Source organism: Lutjanus erythropterus, chromosome 22 (genome assembly GCF_056507025.1).
Source record: "Lutjanus erythropterus isolate fLutEry1 chromosome 22, fLutEry1.hap2, whole genome shotgun sequence".
NCBI classification, from domain to species: Eukaryota; Metazoa; Chordata; class Actinopteri; order Lutjaniformes; family Lutjanidae; genus Lutjanus; species Lutjanus erythropterus.
This window is the reverse complement of record NC_139338.1, coordinates 19,831,052-19,854,011: the sequence shown is the minus strand read 5'-3', so window position 1 is coordinate 19,854,011 and position 22,960 is coordinate 19,831,052. Positions and strand designations below refer to the sequence as shown.

Sequence of the window (22,960 nt, the reverse complement as noted above, 5' to 3'; positions counted from 1 at the left end):
TATGCTCTCTGCCAGCGTTTCACCTCCTTTCACTCTTTTAAGTCCTTACTCTCCTTCCGTGGTCTCGGCCCATCTGTCCCCAGAGCAGAGTGAATGGGGGGGGGGGGCGCGGGACGACTGCCTGAGTTTTTTCTGCACTGACGAACCAAAGGCAGCCGCAAACCTGCCCCTGAGGACGTCTGCTAAGAGCCCGCAAGAATTCTGTGCATGACTGGAGAAGGAGAAGCACAAGGCCAAGGACATGCAGACAAATGCATATAAACACATACGTATGTGGGATCATATACATAACATTGAACATGCACACTAATGCAAGTTAATCAAAATACAGAAACACAAAGAAAAGTGGACAGTAAGGACCATAAGCGAGCAGCACATTTACACAAAGTGCACACAGACGAAATGTTGCGCTAAACAAAAAGGCCTACTTCCTGTTTTTATGCTTCATCAAGTAGAATATTTCATCTGAGAGTGTGTGTTCCTCAGAATTGTCCTGATGTCCTTGTGGCTGGATGCATTTTTCAGATGACATTTTCAAAGTCAGCGTGTAATCCTGCAACTCATGTAAATGTATAATTTAGCACGCAGAAGGTGAGACTGCTGAGACTGACTCACTTCGTTGAGTGTGTTTTGGTGCATCTAGTTTTTTTTAGGTTTCTTGCTCATCAAAGCGAGTTTGCATGTGTCGCTTTGCGGGAGGCCGGCGTGTGCACGAATGCGGACGGAGAGCGAAGCAAATAAAGATGGAAAGAATGTTTGCATGTGTATTCACGAGACTGCGAGAGGAGCTGACAGACTGCTGAATTTGCAGCTTGGAACTGGGGGAAAAGGAGAATGAAGACAGAGGGAGAGGAGAGAGAGGGAACTGGGGGTTGGGGTGTAAATAACACACACATCACTGGGTCCACTGATCTCTTTCTCTGTCTTTCTGTCTCTCTGCCTCAGGGCACTGAGGGTCCAGCTTGCCGTCTACAGGGGGGGTGGGGGGTGGGAGGGGATTGTCACCGGAGAGTGTGTGCATGTGTACGTCTGTATTTGCACTGTCGGTCTGCACATGCTCAAAGTGTGTTTGAGTAAGCAGAAGAGAGACAGTGAGAGTATGGCGTGTGCACGTGTGGCGCCTCCCTCCATCTGCAACCAAGTTTGTGTGTGTGCACGGATGTGTACACAGTGCACTGAGAATCATATTATGTAATCTTTTAGCCATATGAAAAAGCCTCTGTCAGCTCTTTGCTTTTGTGTGGTAGGTGGTTCATTTTGTGCACACAGTGCAGAGAAGAAAGATGAAGGCAGGAGTAAACTCACACACACGCAAAGAGGCATACAAACATTATGGCATAGTAAACAAAGAGGAAGGAAATGGTACGCAGTAGCACACAAATACACACATCTAAATGCAAAGACACAATGCAGACACAAAAACCAGAGCCTGGGAATTTGTGGTGTATAATGCAGCGTACAGTCCTCTCCATCTTTTCCAGAGATGTGAGGTCTTGCATGGGTCACCTCTCCCATTGTGGCCACCCTGCGGGCAATAATGTCCCCTTGCTGTGATCCCGCTGTCCTCTCACACTTGCCAACAAACCCCACAACCTTCATCTTGCTTGTATATTGACACGCCGGCAATGGGGCCAAACGTTCTCACACCGGACGTGTTGATGATTTCCAGTCTGGGACAGGGTCCCCTGAGCCACTGATCTGAGAAGTTGTCGGCTATCACACAAGCTTTAGTATTGTTCTGCTGTCTTATATTGTTTTTACACCAAAATTAACCTGTGTATGCAGGTTTTTTTTAAACGCAGGTGAACCCACTAAAAATAGGAGATTAACCACTTCGACCAGTGTCACCAGTACGCCTTTCTAATTTTTGTTTTTTGTCCTGATGTGCGCTAGAAAGCCAAGAGATTTGTGTAGGAGAACAGAGAGCAAGACATTTTTTAAAGTCTCTGTGTTCAGTTTTCAGTACTTTTGTAGTTTTTCACTGGATCTCTGTGGTGTGAAGTTTAGTTTCTCACCTGCATTTCTGTTTGTACATTCACATGCCTGCTTTATTTTACAGTTTCATAGTCACTTTCAGCCATTTAAGACTTGTGTTAAGTAACTGCAAATGCAAACCCAACATTCCTTGATTCTACAACAAGAGGGAGCCTTGAAACGAAATGTCCCTTGGCTACTCGACTAGAGACGAGTGCATATCAGTTAAAAACACAATGGAAAACGGTCAAGAGTCCCAGAAGTTACCATCTGAGGCAATAAGCCTCGATTGCATCTGTTGAAAACGGGTTAAAATTAGCATGTCCACAAGGGTGTGTCATATGTTACACACACGTTTCCATCAGTGCCAAACAGAGCTGGAGCCTAATACTGCTGAGTCATTTGACCTGGAACTGAATGCCATTTGTAACCTTCAGTGAAGACAAAAGCCAGATCTTAGTGGGCTTTCTGTCCAGTGAAAAGGGGGATTTACACAGCATTGCTTGATATTCCGCACTTGATTTTATTTTAAATTTACTGGATTGTGATCTAACTTTGATTAAATACTCCCAATCTTATTACTTAGCAATGAATTTGCAAACTGAATTAGCAAATTACATGACATCTGTATACTGTAGATTAATAAAAATGTATTCAGATGCTACACTGTTCTTTATTAAACCAATGCAAAGTAATAACCCCGCTATAGTGGTATCACAGTGTAGCAAAAAACATTAAAGTGCTTGAGGCATATTCATTAGATTGCAACAGTTGTAAACTGATACACTGTTAGTTAGCTTGTGCTGCAGAGGCATTTGCTGTATTGTGCCTCTGCTTTCTAATGCTGTTTCTGAGGATTAGCAGAATCCTCCTCATCATCAGCAGTAGTGGTAGTAGTAGTACTACGCTAAATACCTGGAAAACATAGCTGAGCTTGTTTTGAGCACATAAATAGCTGGTACCTCAAAATCTGGACACAAAAGATGATGCGGCCACAGTAGGCAGAGGACTGCTGCACCATGAGTCATCGAACTGTACTAACCTGTTCATTGCTACTCACAGCTACACCACTGTTTTAGTGAGCCAAAGAGATAATGCTGGCCAGCAGAGAAGCCAAGACCTTGGAGTTTAATGGTTATTTGACTGGTGATTGCTGGTCTGCTGCAGTATGTAATACTATGGACAATATATTTGAAACACAAGCGAGACTAGCGTAAATAGATTGCCCACTGGTGAGGTGATGTACTGTGACTTTTGGCACAGTTTTAGCCACTCATCTCCTGAAGGGCAAAAAAATGCAAATCACCAGCGACATAATGATTCCCCTGGCCCTCCATCTTTCAGGTAGCTGAGCAAAATGCTGCCACTGACACCGTTTTATCCTCCCCGTTAGCTTTCTGTTATTTGAAAAGTCCTCTGCATGTAGGTGTGACCATACAGCACACTGATCAGCCAAGACATTAAAACCACTAACAGATAGTTAATAACACTGATCATCACGTTACAATGGCACCTGAAAAGGGGTGGGATGTGTAAGGCAGCTGATCAGTATAAATTCTCTTAATGAACCCCTATCATAAGAGAATAATACTCATGAACAATGTAACATTTGATCTACTGTCATTTTAATATACAGTACGTGGATAATGTATGATTCAACCCTGTCACTTACAGGTATAGAACATGTCTGTATAACTGCTGGGTGGTGTGACATTAGTTACCTTGAATCAGCAGTTTCAAATACAACACCTGCATTATGCATGGTCTGCAGGATGCACGCAATACATGTTTGCTGAAAGTCTTCAGCAGAAGTCCAGGTTTATTAAATTAAGATGAGGGAGTTTGCTGGAGTTGGCACTATATGACCAGACAAAGTGCTTCTCTTTTTTTTTTATCCAAAGTTCGCCCATTTAAAGCCTCACAATGGACTGTTCTGAAACCGTTCCAAAAAAGCAACGGAGGAAATGCAAACAGGCTGCGCACACTTGTGACCCTGAGAGTGTAACGCAAGCCACAAAGATATTTTACAGTATATTAAGTAAAGCGGTTCTATTATCTCATTATCCCATTCAAACCTACAGGGGAGAGTGTGGTGTGCTCAGAGAAAGCCAGAATTCAAAGAAGAAAATAATTTCAGGCACATAGAAATCCATGTGTTAAGAACGTTTTAAGGTATTATATGTAATCAAAGAAACCTCTGAGGCCATATAATCTCACTTTTAAAAATGACCACGACCAGAGTTACAAAGGATCTCAACACAATACAAGTGGCATGGCAGGGGGTTGAACTACACTGTTCTGTGATGACTGGAGTGGGGGAAAGAGGGGAAAAATGCAAAGCAAAGAAATCTCCAAAGTGGCTGGTAAATCTTAAAACTTCAGCACTTTGCGCAAGTACACCTTCCTCCATTCCTTTCAAACAGAGAATTTCATTTCCATCCAGGCATGAGAAGCAGTTTCCCCAGCAGTCATACTTGTCCTGTTACCTCTCAAATGGAGCGGATGTGTGTCTAGTTCGGTTATTACTCTAATATCAATTTCTGTTGTCACAGACATTGTTCCTGTCTCAACACCATAGAGGCTACATTTGTTAAATCACAAGGCAGCACTGACATCAGATTGCAATAGGTAGGAGACAGAACAGAGGATGACAGGAATGGTAATACAGGTGCAATCATCCTGTTTGCCCTAAAATGCCATTAAGGCAATTCTTCACAAGGCCTAATGCAATTTGTGTAAGAAAAGTAATAACAGTAATGATTTCATGTTCGCCAAAAATCTCTCAGTGGAGTGAGGAGAGCCTGGGACTAACACCAAAATGGCTGAAGCAAAGAGGAGATAATTCACAGAAGCAGCGATGGGATTTGGCTAAAAGAGGCCTAAATTGGTGGAACAATGGATAGAATCAGCAACTGAATGAGTCAAATTTACTTTGTTATTTCAAATGAAGCCTCCATAGATGAGCTACTTTAATATTAATCCGCAGCATTTCTCCATGATATTGGCTGGTGACTGCCACAGGTTATTTCACTGTGAGAGGCCAAGAAAAATGGGAAGGGGAAGAGAAAAAGATTGCAACCCTGAAAGCATTTCAATGGCTCCGGGGCTTAGGAAAGTACTGAGAATGGTATTAATAGAAAAGGGACTGCATCCATGAAAACCAAACATGCATGTATGTAATTCTAGAAAGGCTATTTACAGAAGACCGAGAATGAGCATGCTACATACATGACAGAAAATGGTCCTTCATTGTACAAATCATCCACTTGACATAGACTTAACATCATCAGATTTGTCAATATGCATTTCTTTGCTCTATCTGTAGCATTTATAGAACGTTCAACATATATAGTCCTTTTTTTATAGATTTATCAATACAGTCTATTTATATATACCTATTTTTCCACATACATTTGTACATAATGGTTCTATGATAATTATTAACAATTATTTTACACCATTATTTTTTGAGAAAAATATCCAAATTCTCTGATTTCAATTTCTAAAATGTGAATATTTTCTGTGGCAGTAATGTGAATATCTTCTGAGGCATCTCGTTGGACTTCTTGGTCAATTTTCTTATATTTTTAAGATCAAATAACTATTCGATTAATCAAGAATAGGATTAACATATTAAATCTATAATGAAAATACTTGCTACTTAAAGCAGATTTCTTGTATTTGCACTCATACGTGGCCGATAGAGCTGATTCTGATTCAAATCACGTTTCCTCAAAGTTGCTCCCGCTTAAACATACAATACCATGTAGGTTTTTTTTCTTTTTCTTTTTTACTGAAATTCCATTACTGGTGCAGGACAGAAGGCAAACCATAACTAATCCCTGAGAGTGAAACCAGTCCACTGGAGGTAAACTTCCTCCACCCTCAACTCTGAGACACAAGCCCATTAGCTTTGCTAAAAGCCCAATTATCTTGATTCATCCACAGCGTGTTCCTGTGTAGCCAGGTGTGTGATGTGCTGACTGCTGAGAAGACGCAGCTTAGATGGGAGGACAGGGAGATGTTGCTTTTTGCACACTCTTTGAAAACACTAAGAAATCATAAATAAAAAGCCAGTTGGTTGGGGGTGGGGATTTTTGGCTAACTGTCTAAATCATTGGCTTGTGTGACAAGGTGCCCGACCCCTGAGAGTGAGCCAGTGAAATTAAGGGACAAATATTGCAACGTACCGATATAAGCAGACATGCTTACAATGCTAGTCAGCCAATCACAGCAAATCCAAACGCTGTGATTTGCTTTGCAGCACAAAAAATGTGTTAATGTATATTTGCGAACAGGCCCTTGAGCGAACTGACAGTCAAGTCAGCTGGACTCGTAACTTCGGATTCTGCCCAAAAAGAAGAGAGAGCTGAAACAAGATTATGTGCTTCAGTCAGGCACAGGATTTCTGGTTAGCTGTCGAAATGTCTGGCTTGCAAGGTGAGACCCCTGAGAGAGTGAGCCAGAGGCAACCGAGGTGAAATAAATTGCAACATACCAATATAATCAGACATGCTTACAATGCTAGTCAGCCAATCACAGCAAATCCGAGTGCTGTGATTTGCTTTGCGGTACAAAAAATGGTCAGCCTGAGCCATGCATTAATGTATACTTGTGAACAGGCCCTTGGGTGAAGTGACAGTCAAGTCGGCTGGACTTGCAACTTTGGATTCCACCCAAAAAGCAGAGAAAGCTGAAACAAGATTATGTACTTCAATCAGGCGCCGCCAAGGACATGTCACCGAGCTCAAAGAATGTCAAAACGATGCTGCTTCAAGTGCTTTGATGAGTGTCGTTGATGGACGGGTGAAGTATAAGGAACAGCAGCACAGGATCCGGGGTGTACGCTTCAGAGGGTTTTTTTTTTTCCCCTCAAAAGGGGTACAAATGATGCAACTGCCTGACTCATTCCAACCACGGCCGAGGCCAAGGAAGGAACTGTCCTACATGATCCAAAAACTGTAAAGCAACAAAGGGCAACACGGGGCATGACACAGGGCATCTGAAAAGACATTAATCCTGTTACTAAGAAGGGATAAAGATGATTAGCTGAAGGGGAAGAGGAAAAAAAAAAGAGTGGGAACAAGTGAAGAGGGGGAGCATAAGGATGTGAGAAGACTGAAGAGGTTAAAAAGAAAGACAGTGGTCTGTGAAGAGCTGAGCAGGATTGAAGGAAATGGGCGGGCAGCGATGAAAGGAGGAGAGTCCCGTGACATGAAATATCTTTAACAGGGGTTGTCATATCCTCTTTCTTTCTCCACTCTCTCTTTTCCATCTTCCTCTCTCCCACTCGGAGACCCATCGGAGTGTGTTAATCTCCTTCAAGGTTGGGTAATTACAGCAAAAAACCCCTTGCTCAACAGAAAGTGCACTCCGGTTATTATTGCGGGGTGATTGTTGATTCACCTCTTCATAATTGGGCTACTTCCAATTACTTGCATGTTTCTTTTCCACTGCCTGTTTACAGCTATTAGGTTGTGTTTCTTTCAAGTAGACATGTGCCTTAATAGTGACAGAAAATACAGTTCCAAAAATCATTCACACTGGGGGATGATTAAAAGCTCGAACATGCAGAGAAGAAGAGGAAACACAAGCTTTTGGGAATGTAAATTGATTTCCCTCATTACCGTATTCTGTTTCTTTTCTTTTTTTTCTGAATTTTTAAAGAATCCCTTACGGCACAACAGAATATCGACAAACCACACCTGTTCAGTCTTTGGGGATCTTAAGCAAAGGCTACAGCCAATGTCTCTGCAGTTGAAATCTCTGCTCCCAATCCACTTTGAGCCAAACTGCTGCTATCTTGTCAAATTTATTTCTCTCAGCTGCAGCATGGGAATACTGGAACATCACATGAATAGCTGCAATGAGCCGTCTCATATTACAATGACAAAATGCACTGGTTTTTGCAAGAAGTCTTGCTTACAGAGATGCCTGGTAAGCAAGAATTTGTTTTTCTACCCCTTGGAGAATCCAAATATACACAAGAATGCTTTGCGAAGCCAGGCGAGAGATTTAAGAGGAGGGCATGAGCACAGCTTGGCAACCACTGACTCATTGTTAAAACATGAAATAAGTTTATACACTGTCCTGGGTCCGTCTTATAGCTAAATCATCTAAATGTTGGTGCTGAAAGCATGACAATAGGTTCTGGCAGGGTGACATGCTTTAAAGAGATTTATGTAACAATAGCTTAGCCATAAATAACTGTAATTGGGAGCGGAATTAGGATTGTGCCCAGGCCTCTTGCATGTGTAGAGAAACGGGTTTGCTGTGAGGATCCAAATATTGTTCCAAGAGATGCTGATGTGCAAGATCAAAAGATGCTGAGCTCTAGAAAAGACTCTTCTTCAAACCCTTCGGAATGCTTCATTTAGAACACAATCACTTGGTCCCACTGGTCTCATTGTAGCAAAAACTCATATTCACTTAAGTCACTCGAACTAAGCAGTTTTGGTTCAGGATGCTACTGCAGAAAGCCTCAATCCCCCTCATTGTCCCGGGTCCCAGCTGGACCACCAACGCAAAGTTTTCTTTAATGAGTGTGTGCGCGCACACACATCCTCCGACTCATTACGACAACCTTGTTTTTCTTGTAGGGACGCCTGACGCAGCAGTACCCGCTGATGTCTTCCATATCCACAGCCGTAGGGACAATAAAGAGAGGGCAGTGAGAGAAGAGGAAGAGAGGGGAAGGAGATGGGTGGAGATGGGATCTACCCTACCTAGCCTCAGCCTACACACAGACAAAGACAAGCCACGACTTCAAAAGAGAAAGACAGAGAAAAAAAATATTGCCAAGCTTTCAGCTTTTTCGCGAGATGGTCTCTACGGGTTAATTAGAGCACATAGTCCCACCTCATCTGCCTTCAAGTTGCATAGTATGCATTCACGCACGCATGCAACTGACTGCCCTGTGCACCATTAACACAACACACTCTCTCCGCTACACACACCCACACACAAACAAATCAGCCTGTGGTTGATCTGTGCACCGGTGCCTGTGGCAAACTAACATCAAACATAATCACTGTCTGTCTGCTCTACCCGGGCCCCATTCTGTCGTCTTTCCTCTCGGCCCTGTCCGCACTCAGGTTAGCTCAAGTCAAAACCTTGCGGTGAAAGTCAATCTGTCTCAATGCTGCAAAGGGGGTCAGAAACCGGTAGTGAAATTGTCATCAGAGGTGTCAGGAATGTGCCCTCCTGGTGCAGTTAGATTGAACATGGCAGGGTCAGTGTGCTCACATCGCTGGCCAGATTGTTTTTCTTCTAAAACCAGACAAAGTTCCACCTGCACAGCACTCTGCAGGGGCCGGTTAAACAGAACACCTTGTGTTAAGGTTTAAGTCCAAGTTAAGGTTTGCACCAAAGACCCTTAAGGAAAATTTTGGCATTTTTCATGTGGATGTCCAGTCAGTGTTGATGGTAAATGTAGTCAAATGAAGCACTAAATTCCTCAGTGTGTGCTATATCGACCGAGAAAGGTGAATTCTCCTGCTGAAAAATCTATAGTTCTTCTGGCATCCAGTGATGTCACAGTGATGTAGTTGGTGTTAAGGAAGAAGTACAGGCTATTTCAGCTTGGATTTCTAGTCTCTGCCTCTGGGTAGCCTGGGGCATGCTGGATGAGTGTTTTTGTCATCTAATGATGGCCAAAAAAGTATACCAATGCATCACCAACCTAGCTATAGGCTAGGGTGGTGATGCATTGCGACATGGGCATGGGCACCAGAAGCTCAGGTGCAATGCATCCTGGTACATGTCAGCACTGCTGCACGGCTCTGCGAGCAGGTGAACTCAGTGAACCCACTGAGCCCCTTTAAGTCTTGTCCTTGAGGTTTCAGTTTGTTGCACAACAGACTGTAGCAACCAAAGTAAGGGACAAAAAAGTTAGCTTTCTTAGCTGCAGAGTTTATAGGGATAAATGAATATTGTATGGATTAAATTCTGATAAAATTACTTCTTTTATAACAGAAGGCTAGTTATGTCCTGAGGGCTGCTTAATATTAGCTAGCAGGGCTAACACTACTTAACGTTACCTTCACAGTCTAGTTTCTATAGCTTCAATACTTAACTGTGCAATGAAATTAACAGTAAATAAATCACTCGTTAGAAGAAGATGTCATTTTTATTTTGAACAACTTCTGTACAGAGACTTCTTTCACTGTCACTTGGTGACCAATCCTACTGATTCTACCTTTAAGGTGTTTTGTGCAACAGGCCCCAGATCTTTAACTCTCTGTCACCATTTTGATAAAAGGAAGACACAGATGGAGAGTATCTGGAGAGAATAAGGGGGAAGCCAGGAGCAAGAAAGACGAGCAGGAACACAGTCACTATGGACATGATAGATTCGGAGAACGGAAAAAGAACACAGTCCCTTCTTGGCTCCAGTAATACATCATGTTTATATGTGGGAGAAGAGGCATTTGTGTCTCCTAAAGGACCCAAATAGGTGGAAGTGAGTGGAAGAGAGAGAATGAGAAGGGGGAGGGAGGGTAAAAGAAATAAGTTACAGAGATAGAGAGGAAGAGGACAAGGATGACAGCTGGCCGGGCACATCATGCATCTGGCAGGGGTGACTCGCGGAGCCATAATGAAAATGCAGGGCGAGATCAGGATCAGTGTGAGAGAGGCCTCAATCCATCAAAGGACTCCCATTGAGAAAAGGAAGCTTCAATGATAATGGCAAATATGTGACTATTCTCAACCACAGATGGAGCATTTACACATTATTCTAGCTTTAACTAAAGCTACTGCCTGCCTGCTATTATCTACAATACATGTATACATGACCTGCTTCTCATGATTGAATGGGGTGTCACGCTAGATATATTGATGTGTCTTCCTCTGCCTTCATTCTGATACATTTTCCGGTGTGATAAAAAAGCCCAGTTCTGTATTAATGGAAGCCAAAGGTCATGGCACCACCTGTCCTAATTGGCTGTCAGGCTGGCAAGGGGGATGGGTTTTGCCTTTGACAAGGGCAGTGTGTGGAAGTTTACGAGAGAATAGTAGAGTTGCTGTTGAGAGAAGAGTTTGGTGTTGCCAAAGGAAGTGTCTGGCTGCCAACACCCGGAAGAATGCATTTGTGTGTTCTCTTATTGGAACAAACAGCTTTTTATGTTTTCTCCCCTGAGTTCTGTAGGTCACCGTTCCTGTTGACTGTATCTTTACCTCTTTCAAGACAACAATGAATGCATCTATAAGAAAGCAAGAACACAGCACCCTTCTCTTCTCAGGAAACTTTTAGACTGGCCAGAATACCCTGTCCGTGGTCTACATTTCGCTAAAGCTACTTTTAACATAGACAGCAGCGGGCTGAAGGAACTTTTCAGCTGCTTCAGTAGTAGTTTCTAGGTACTTTGGGTGGAAACATAGTTTTACTGAGTGTCTTCACATTTAAAATCAACTCATGGGGAAGGAAACCTCTCAGCAATCTGACACAGATTGTCAACCAGCCCACCAACATCATTGGACACAAACTGCAGGGCTTAGTCTCTCATTCCACAACCGAAAAGGCAATTCATATCTACAGTGACCCCACTCACCCTCTCCACTCAGCATTTCTGGGACTGAAAGCCCCAGTGACCAGGAATAACGGTTAAAAGAAATCCATTTATCCATCAGCTGTTACCATCGTCAATGAAAGCATCCTAAGAACTCGCCTGCCACTGTATTTAATGCTCATTTATTTATTAAGTGTTGTTGTATATTATGTTGTTGTGATAGTTATGACGGCTTAAATGCCACTGGAACAACAATACACTCATCACTTTTATTACTGCCTCTCAATCACCTTAAGATTTCATCTCTTTAATGTAGAATTATTTTGTATTGTTATGAATTGTTGTGTACGGTGTGCATTTTCTCATAAGCCAGTGCCAAAGAAATTTTTTTATGAGAATTTAATGGACAATAAAGTAATCTGAAGCTAGTAATGACAAGTCCTGATGTTAAAGGTGGAGGATAGCTGTGTGGCTTGCAAGGAATGAACAACACTTAACCAAAGTCTTTCTCAGTTTTACGCAGCACAGACTAAAATATGACCACAAGCAGGCAGCCCTAGGACACCATAGATCAGAGATGAGGAAGGCAGCAAAATAAATCCTGATCTGCTGGTTGCTGCGATACAATTCAGCTTATCTATAATGTGCCTGAGAAACAGGACATCTTAGCATTATCATCCAGCACAGACCAAGACAGAAAAGTATCTTGAGCCCTAACTTTTTCTAAATAATAGAACACTTAATGTCATGCTGGATATCCAAGTCTTCCTTTAGTGAATGTGAGTGTGGGATGAATGTGAGTAAGTACATTCAGGTGCTTCTTTTACAACTTGGAAGATTTATGAAGTCAGTTTTATGTCAGTTGGGAGCGTGGTCATCGCTCTGATAGCTTAATGGGATGTACAGTGGTTGTAGCTCTTGTAGCGTCTAAATGAGACCTACCTTCTCTTTCCTCTGTCGGCATGAATCCTCTGCTGAGACCAAGGTTTTGTAGTAGGCGCTGCGCTCGGCTGTGAAGTGGACCTTGGACAGAGCGTTTTCTACCAGCGCCACTGACAGGTTGACACCCTCAATGTGCAGCCAGCCAATGAAGTTCCCTGCTTTGTCCATGCTCTCCACTTCAACTTCCACCTGGAACAGAAGAACGGAGGAGAGGAAGAAATGAGGCCTGGTTAATCACCTGTATCCAAGATTAGGTTTGAGATACTATTACGGTAATGGCAATGAAGTGTAGGTGTGTAGGGGGGTGGTCCTGTGATGAGACACCACTGTTCTTAAATAGAAACATCAATGGAGGCCCTGGAGCTCTGTATTGATCTGGCACGACACACATATAGATCATGTTTCACTCACTGTTGTGGCTTTCTCAATCAGTAGCCTCTGAGCTTGGCACATATTTTTATTTTCCACCCTAGTGGTAAGTCTATTTTGTGTACATTAAAGCCAACTTGTCCTTGATATTCTTAATTAAGCACTACTGTCAGCTTTCAATAGAGGTAACTTATGCGTTTATTAGCAAACAATATCACTCTTAAGTGTAGAAATCCCAGGGCCTGTAGAAAAAGTATGAGTGGCTTTAAATTAGTGTTGTGTATGCACTTCAACCTTAATTAAGACTCTAAATATTGTCATCCTACTTTTTTGCAATGTAAATCACTTGCAATTAGTGACACCCAAGTTGCAATTCCCTTAAGTTAACAAATGAGGGCACTGAAACCGCTAACCCTGCTGACAAAGTAGGAAAGATCTCACAACATTTCCCATGATGGACTATAACCAAATTCTGCCTATTCAGGCTAATTATCTATTCATTACATTTTGTTTCATAAGTGATGGACGACCGGGGAAAGAGGAGAAAAAAAAAAAAATCAATCGATTTTTTTCCTACTCTCAAGCCTCAGTCAGCGAGAAAGTGAGAGGGCAGGTGTGCTGAAGAGATAGGGAGAAGTCAAGCGATTAAGACTCGGGGCTGCTTAGCCCTGCAGCCACAAGGGAAATCTGAGGGGAATTAAGTTTGTAAACTGCTCTGCCTTGTTCTCAACTAAAGTAAAAAGCTTTTATTAATGAATGCATAATCTGTTCTATTATTAAGCATAAAATTGACAACCTTGGCATACAGCAGCAACATACATATATTCCAACCTTCTGGATCCAGTTACCATTTGAATTAAGCCATCAGCAGTATGGAGAAAAGGTGTATAACATTCTGCTGTAATGTGGCACATTAATGCAACAATGGCTTAAAGAAATCTACACAATTTATATTGAGTATAAAACTAGTTGTTCTCTATTATATAATGGCCCCACTTTATATTAGAGTTCACTAAAGAGACATAAAAAGCTATACTTTATATCACATTAAACAAAAAAAAGGAAAACGCCAGGATTAGACCCTTTATTAGACCCTTATTAGACCTCATTAGTAGTAATTAGGGAGACATTACAACAGAACTGTCCTGTGAACTCAAGTGAAATCACATGTCTGTTACTCTCGCATTTAAAAACAATACATGAACCAGATCTATCAAGTAAAGGTCAAAATTACAGAGATAGAAGAATATGTTATCTATCGGTAACGGCACACCCACATCCTTACTGCAATACTGCAGGTAGATTTGATCAAAAAAGTAGGCACTTATCCTGGCTGCACTTCCAAGTGTCTCAAGTATCAGATATGTGATTTCACATTAGTTTACAGTACAGTTCTGTTGTAATGTCTCCCTAATTACTCTCTAATAAAGTCTAATAAAGAGTCACTATTTCTAGTTTTTGACTATGAAGTAGACAAAAGTTTACAAAGCACATGATGCTATGTTTTGTTAGAGTACTGTAAATTGCAACCTAAATAATAACTAAAAATAGCATGTAAAAAGTGTACTGTAAAGGCTCCATACAAGACATTTATGCGCCCTCTCTGATACTGACTGTGATACAGTCTAAGTTCACTTGTACCTCATCTGCTTTCTCTTCCTGTCCTTCTCTCTTTCTCTCTGCTATCTCAGATACTCACCCCATTTTATCTCTCTTTGTCTCTAAGTGCAGAAGCAGTTACGTAACTAGGCTATTAGAGCACCACCGGTCCTCCGAGCACCCAAATGTCAAATGGGAAAGTGGGCGAGCGCTGGGAAAAGGCTAGAATGGCTAGAACCAACTTAACTGTCACAACCACGGCTAAGGCAGCAACTGCAAAACAAAAATAAAACAACACTGACAACTTAAAAAACAACACTGTTAGTTGGGAAAATTCCAATTCCAGGAAAGATTGAAAGCTCCACTTCCGGACAAAATCTGATCCTCAAGCTGTTATAAAAGTTAAAATTAGAACAATAAATTCTGCAAACTCAGAGTTCCTACACCAAAAAAACTACCAACACCACAAAAAAACAAAGGGGGCGATACAAAGATAATTCCTTTGTGGGATGACTTTTAGTCTGATCAGCCTTTTGCTCAGCAGGAGAGGTCTAACAGTCATTCATTAGCTGAACAATTCACCAAAGACAAGAAATCAAGAGAAATCAACTCCACACATCTAACATCTCAGCCAGTCTGCACAGAGATTTCATTTTTCAGTGCAGAAAGCTATCTTGAATCAAGGAGATATGTTTACTTGAGGAAAATATATTATTTTCAGCCCATGCGGCAGCTAGATAAAAGTGATGAATGTCTCAACCATGCGAAGAAATCGCACAACAGGACAAGTCAGATCAATCATGCTTTTATGAGGCACAATGTAAACATGTGACCATCCAGAGACGACAGGAGGGGCGGCGGCATTATTATTACTGGCAACACAGACATGTGGTCTTGCACTGTTTTGATTATAATACAGCAAAATAGTCTGAGTTTTCCCCAGACCACTTACAGTATAGAGGAAACTTCATTTACCACATACTGCCGACCTTATGGAAAGAAAATTAGCCTGCTACTGAAAACAGCAAAATGACTCGAGGGGTGTTGTGACTGCACACAGCATTAATAATAACAAACAGGCCTATTGAGGAATGTTAATAATATACTAGAACACATGCAAAATACATAACCTAATTGACAAACCGCAGTAAAGTCAACATGCTACAATCACATGAGCTAAACAAACACCAATCTGTGAAATAAACACAGAAAGGAGTTTCTTTGTTCCCCTATCAGAGGAGATAATTGTCAATTCATGAGCACAAAAATCAAGATCATCTGCAGACTTTTTAAATGCTAATGAACGAATTTTAGAGCACCGTGATCATCAGATAAGCGGCTGCTTTCTATCCATAAAGGTGACCGTGGTTTTTCCCGTAACAGGAACCAAATTGTGGAACTGCTTCCCTCTGCACGTTCGATCAGCCCACGTCAGTGAAAGCTTCAAATCCAGGATAAAAAGCTACTTGTTTTCTCTGGGTTTCTAATGTTCCATGTATGTGCTTTCTGTTTTCTTTGTTGCCCTCAGGTCAACCGTGGGTTGTTTTTAACAGTGTGCTATACAAACAAACTGATGTGACTTTTAGGAACATCAAAAACAACTCAAAAAGTTAGAAAAATATTAGTCAGAGCTCAACAATAACAGTTGCCCTGGGCAAGAAAAATGCCAAGTTGGGCCAGTAAATTGGACAAGTGGTAAAAATAAAAAAAAGATTAAAGACAGTTCTTTTTTCCCTGGAGCTCATGATAAAAAGTAGCTTAGGAGTGAGCCATCTCACTTCCTTCATCTCTGTTCAGAGTTGCATATTCGCAGTACTGATCTGGCAACTGGTGACGGGTAAAGACAAAGTTTACGAGCTGAAGCGCAAGTGAGTATTTCAGTTACTCTGTGGTTTAGTTGGGTGGCATTGGAGGAAACTGCAACTATTTTGCTGTATTCCATCAGACAGTGTGCCACGAGTTTGAGAGCAAGGTGGATAAAACGGGGTCGTTCTTAAAAGGCACATCAAGTTTCCAAAAAAACGTTGCTGAAGTGCCATAACAAGAGCAAACGGCATCTTAGTTGCGACGCAGGCAACCCCTCCTTTGGGTCCTTGCCGGTGCTTGTATGAAACATGAACACTGAGGAAAGTCAAGTAATGGCAAAACTGATTACCATAGTGTATCATTTTCATAAAACAACTTGTATTGGGGCAAGTAAAAAAGGACTTTGAGGAAGTATAATTCTGAAATTAACATTAAACCCTGCTAGTATGCATATTTTAGTTAATTTTAGTAAGAGATCAGTACGGGTAAGTAGTGCTTAGAACAGCCAATTTAAAAGCTGATAATCAACTCAACCAATTAATCATTCAACAGGTAACTAATCATATGCAGTGTGCTGTCATAAATATCTTTATGGGATGTTGTGATACCCAGACTGAAGTGAAAATTACATCTCAATTTTTAACCTCGGGTGACCAAGTCCTTGAAAGCATCATTAAATAAAAAGAAAAGTGGCATTTCACCGGAAAAGCGGAGAAAAGATGAAAGAGGCTAATAAAGAGGTCAAATGTGAAATTAAGAAGGACAAATTAATTCATAAAAAGAGAGCAGAGGCCCAATTTTCCACTGGCAGAATAAGATCAGCTTGGAGAGGCTTTAAATCCATGGCAGGATTGCAGAGTAATACCAGCGTTGGTACAATATGTCGCACTTAATATGGAAAATGGACTGATATCAGCCTGTTTATCCAGCAAGCTATGACTGCCAACAATGAGAACTCTGTCTTGGTGATTCAAAGTCTGCCTTTAGCTTGTTTTTAACTATTCGTTTGATATGATTTCATACATTTGACATTCTGACTTCCAAACACGGACTTTGATAAAGTGGAAACACTGTAAAATCTGTATCAGCAATGTCATATTTTTGACATTAGAGAATAAATGATACCTCTAGAATACTAGATTAATCTATTAAAATGAAGATAATCCTTAAGGATAACTGCAGGCTATGAGGAACTGTTCCAACGTCACTGACCTCCTCTTTCCTACTTTGCGCGAAGAAACAGCGCTACCTCGGAGCTCAGGAGCTCCATCTGAAGACTGAATTACAAATACACGTACATTAAATCTGAGTTCCTCACCCCTTTAAAGTAAATAGCTTTGGTCACAATGTAGAGAGGACAGGGGAGGTGGAGTGGAAACTGCTTTGAGTAGAGCCCAGATGGTTCCCAGCGGAGGCCTCCTCCGAGCCAAGATGGCTCCCGCCGGAACACAAATGGGCTCTGGTAATCTCATAAACGCTGGGATTGTGTCGACACAGTGGACAGAAAAGAGGAAAAAAGGCAAAATACACATACGCTCAAAGCCCTGCGTGTGAGTGTGCAAGCACATACACATGCACGGCCATTCACGAGTACAAAAGACAAAGCCATTTGGTACCATTGAAGTGAAACCTGGCCCGAGGGCATGTTTTAAAACTGCAGCAGATTTAATTCACTTAGCTGTTTGAAAGTGAGCGAAAAAAATCAAAAAAGGCTGCGGTAGGTGACACGTCATGTCAGAGCCAAAACCTGCACTAAAAGAAAATGAAAGAACACAGTGGGCTGGCAATTTAAAAATTGGCAAGCAATGGGATTGCCTTTTATCACCACATCCAAACAAAACAAATTCTGAACACCTGGGGGGGGAGGGGGCGCACGGATCAATGACCAAAGGTTACACAGAAGACAAGGTACGTGTCCAAGCCACGTCCAAATGCATGATCCAACCTGGCACACAGGTTAGAAGCTCAATTCAAAAATTGCTTTATGCATACATTATGTGAAATGCATTCTCTCATGTGGAAGTGAGAGCCGGCTAGATACATAATGCAAGGCACAGAGGAGATGAATCTGTCAGTCACAGCTTTCAATCATCACTAAGGGCAACTCTGCCGCTATTTATGCAGTTTTACTGCATATTCCAATTACTCAGATCACACTTATCACCACAGAGATTTAAGTTTGCATGAGTCGAATTACCAGTGCTGGTCGTAAAAGTTTAAAGGCTTTGATGGTGGCAAACACAGCATTTGTTCAGAGTACACTTCAGACTCTGTGACAAAGAGAGAGAGAGAAAGAAAGAGGTGGAGATGTTTTGGCACCTCTTCATTCATTCTCATTAAGCAACAAGGAGGCAGCTGCTTTATGGCAACTGTGCTCTGCCATTCAGCTGGGCTCTTCAGTCTTTTTTTCTGTGTCTGTGTATATAAAGGAAAGTAAAGATATAAATAGTTTTTACAGTAGCGAGTCAAATGATGTGGCTGGATAATATTAATGGAAGTGTTTGTGCCAGAGTTATTACTGTTTTGTATTTTTCATTAGTTTTTTGTTGTGGTTTTTGTTTTCAATTCACTTGGTTTCCAGAGTGGGTTTGCTTGTTTCAGTTTAGTTTAGTTTTGTCTAAAAATGTTTAGTTTTAGTTAAGTTTTTATTATTTTAAGTATTAGTTTTAGCTTGTTATTATAATATGGGGATATCTGTCAGGGGCAGAATTTAAAAAGTTCACAAAAGATTAAAATCTTTAAAAAAAAAAAGTTAATCTGTGGCTATCAAATATTTCATGTAGGTTTCATTAAGTTTTAGGCTCATAGTGCAACTTGCCACCACCTCCACACCTTTTAGTTTACTAGCCAACATATCCTTACAGACAAACCAGAAACACAAAAGGCGAACTATAAAAAACAAAATGGCAAGGAATGTTTAGGAGTGACATCACAATTCACAAAACACAACACAAATGTCTCAGTAACTAAAATGTTTACTTGAGTTTGAGTTAACTCAAACTAAAGTAAAGTAAGTTTTTGCCCGTTTGAGTGCACACCCGGTGCATTTCAGTGTTAAGAGATTAACTTTTCATCACATTAATGAATCTGGGTGAACGTGTGTGAATGTATCGCGTGTCATTATACACACGGCTGATATGAAAAGCTAAGGGGAGGCCAGAAGCAGCTTACTGTAACGGAGAATACCAGCATCAGTTTTTTTTCCCCTCCCTCCATCTTTGTCATACTATCTGCTCATCTGCCTCGTTGCCCTGACTCAGAGCAAACAAATAAGACTGGCAGATAGACGGACAGAAAGAAAGTCAGACACAGAGAGAAGAAAGAAAGACTCGAGTCACTCCCACCTATAGCCCTTTGCTCATCCAGCAGAATAAGCCATTTATCAAACTGAGCCTTGGAGAAGATTGAAGGGGTGATGTGGTGGTGGTGTGTGTGTGTGTGTGTGTGTGTGTGTGTGTGTGTGTGTGTATGTGCTGTGGCAAAGAGATCAAACCTCTTCTAAGCAATGAGTGATCCTAAGCCCAGGGTTGAGGTGCAAAGTAGGGAGAGAGGCGAAAATGGGGAGAGCAATCAGATAATCTCTATACCTTCATTCATATTCCTAACCTTCCCTATACACTTAACAAAAATCAATGGCCACTTAATTCAGAGTCATGAACACCACATGAAAAGGACAGTTTGTCCCACATGAATAGGACCGTTTGTCCACATGTGGATTTAAGCAGAAAAAGCTGAGCATCGACGGGTCAGCCTCGCCGCTCTAAGCCCAGTCTTGCGTGAAAACTCCATTTGGGGGCATGAACGGCCCCATCCAACACGAGTCCATCATCTCGCAATATTGCCCCTCATGCTGGCTTAAAGGGATCATTTTTCTAAGTGGACACACGGAGTTCCTTTAAATGATACATTTTTGTACCAACAAGAAAGACTTGCGTCCACAGCTTTGATCAGATTTCAACCTACAATCAATATCTCGCAAAGGTGTTCCCAGTGGGCGGAGATAATTAATCAAAGTTAAATTGAAAACTGAATCAAACTGTCCGGGACGACAGATGAGCAGGGAGCAAAGTAAATAAATGGACAACCACTGCTAGGTAATAAATACACTATTAGCGTGGCAGAGTTGCTAAAAGCCATGACAGCTATGTGAAAAGGTGTTTGTCTCCACCGTGATCCTGTAATATGTGTGTGCGTACAAGAGAGTGCTCGCAATCACGTGTTTTAGTGCGGTCATGTGTTAGATGTAGCATTATGTGTGCGCGTGTCTCTGATAGGTACATGATTGTCTACATGGCAGAGCAGGAACAGCACCTCGGTAGTGCTGTCGTTGTTTTGTGAGTGCACGGTAAAAAAAAGGCTGCATCTTAGTGTGCACGTTGGGTAATCTTTGCTCACAAAAAGGAAAAGATAAGAAAAATGACAAGCTGCTGAAAGAAGTTGAAGCTGTTTGCACAGACGTCAAGAGTGCTGTCATTTGGTTGAAAAACGGACAGTGGCCACGTGCACTAGGACTGCATTTCACCCTCTAAAAATCTTCCAACAGCCCATTATCAATAGTGCATCCATTACTAAGGTCCATAAACTGCAGCTAATGGAACATAGTAGAGCACAGCATGGCTAGGAAACAGGCCCGTGTGCTAAATCCATCAAAATAAACATTAACTATATGATTATGGTAACAAGCACTTTTTGAGGTGACACCCTAATGATAGGGAGACTTCACTCTAAACAAAAATGTCTCCTCTTTCTGAAGTGCTACACTTGTTTAGTAGCCATTTCAATCCCTCTCAACAGGAAAGCCGGGGTATAAAGTGGCTAAATGTGTTAGCATGTCACTGTGGTCGAATCGAGAGGGGGAAAGGCCAGTCAGTTCCGGGAGAAATCTATAAATATAGATCACCTTTTAAAAAAAAGGGAGCGAGCAGGAGAGACACAAGAATAAATGAATGAATTAAACAAACCGCTATTGATCCCTTAATGGCATAGATCAGGCAGGGATGTAAATAGCGTGTTAATGGGGCCTGTAATTTAAAAAAAAATCCTCAGATGGGGAGAACAGCTGCAGCCAGTGTTAAAGAGAGGTGAGGCAGCAAACTGATGCCCTGTGTCATCCCCTCAACAAAAAAACAGGGCCAGAGAGGGTAAATTGGGTCACTACACATCGAACAGTGGTAAATATGTGGGCAGCGAGACTGATGCCGTTTTTATTGACTTCAGCTAAAATGATTGACCCATTTTATTTCTTTTTTTAAAACATGTGAGAAAATAAAATGAGAGAGATTTTCAGTGTAACACATAGTGTTCTGATCTGAAAAGCCCCAAAAGAGAGAAAAAAAAGTCAAATAGTAGGTGACAAGCATGTCAGACGCAGAAAACCTTCTCTCGATCAGATAAAAACTGCAGAGAATAATCTGCTCTGCTGGCATTTTAATTTTTGGCTAGCAATAGGATTTCCGTTTATCACCATGTCCACACAAAACACATTTCAAAAGCCTGAAGGAGATAAACTACAATATCAGCAACACCGAAACAGTGGGACTTTTAGAATGAAAAAGGTTGAATGAGGTGAAGCTTCCCTGTCTGCTATCCTAAGCTGGTACTATACCTGAGTGTGTTGGTTACTGACCGTCCCTACTATGGTGAGCTAGCAGCACAGCTAAGCCTTAGGCCAAGGGCCAAACCTCTGGCACCAACCAATTCCAAACTAGGCTGGTTCATTAACTATCGGACCACGGGGTCAGGACAGGCAGCTATTTGTCAGATGGTGATTGAGCTAAGCCTGAGAGGGGGAGGTGGTAAAATATGCTGGGGGAGAAAAAAAAACATGCTGCATTATATCCAAGCAAATGTTTCTCAACATCCTGAAAAAGAGGGAGAAATTACAGGAGTAAAATCTGAAAGGACTGCTCTGATCCACAGCTTTAAATGCTAGCCTTCACTCAGCTTTAGTCATAGTTGTTGTCAAATTTATTAATAAAAGGTTTAGCAAAGTGGGGTCACCCGCTGCCTCTAGGGGGTGTGCAAGAGGAAAATGTAATGACAGTGAAATGGTGTAATTTTAGTATTATTATTACCACTAATGTTTATTTTTATGAATGTTTGTATTGACATTGAGTTACTGACATGCACTTTAATGCCTGCCTGGACTGAGATGATATTTATGATGGCTTTTTATCATTTATTCTGATTGTGTGTCACTGTTCTGTGCTGTACCACAAACTGCCTCTAATGGCCCTTTTCCACCAAGCCACCTCCGGTTCTTGAAGCAGTTCTGTTCAAGATCCTCAGAACCTTGGCGCTGTCTCGCGAACCTGCCCCCTTTTCCAACAGTTTTGAGTGGAACCATTGTAATCAAGATGTCATCAACTGAGAGGGATGCACAATGCTCATAAACTTAGAATATGATATGTCCACTTTTGTTCCCAAGGAAAACTTGCTGGTTTTTTTTTTTAGTTCCAGCTGGGAACCAACCTGTCAGTTCCAAACCAAGTTATTTCCGGTGGAAGTACTCAGAACGGTTCAAAATTAGGTGCTTGAACTAGAACAAGGTCAGGTCTATGTAGGTGGAAAAGGCCTGTAAGAGGACATTAAAGTTTTCAAAGTCTAAGTTTAGGTTACTGGGCCTTATGAGCCTGTGCATGTGTCAATCTATCTGTTTTTTACAAGGCAGATCTTGTGTAACTTTATTCCAAATAAACTGAACATGGTCAGGATGTTGAAGGGGTGTGTGGCCTGAAAAGTTTGGGGACAGCTGCACTGAC

The 22,960-nt window shown here is 41.6% G+C and overlaps 1 protein-coding gene across 1 annotated transcript in view; it reads right to left on the bottom strand.

Annotated features, from left to right (window-relative positions):
- The window catches only part of snd1 (staphylococcal nuclease and tudor domain containing 1), a 216,982-nt gene that overhangs the window by 71,017 nt on the left and 123,005 nt on the right, over positions 1-22,960 (bottom strand). The window contains exon 17 of the mRNA XM_084710587.1: positions 12,426-12,614. Within this exon, the coding sequence (XP_084566713.1) occupies positions 12,426-12,614 (189 nt within the window). The remainder of the gene's footprint in view (positions 1-12,425; positions 12,615-22,960) is intronic.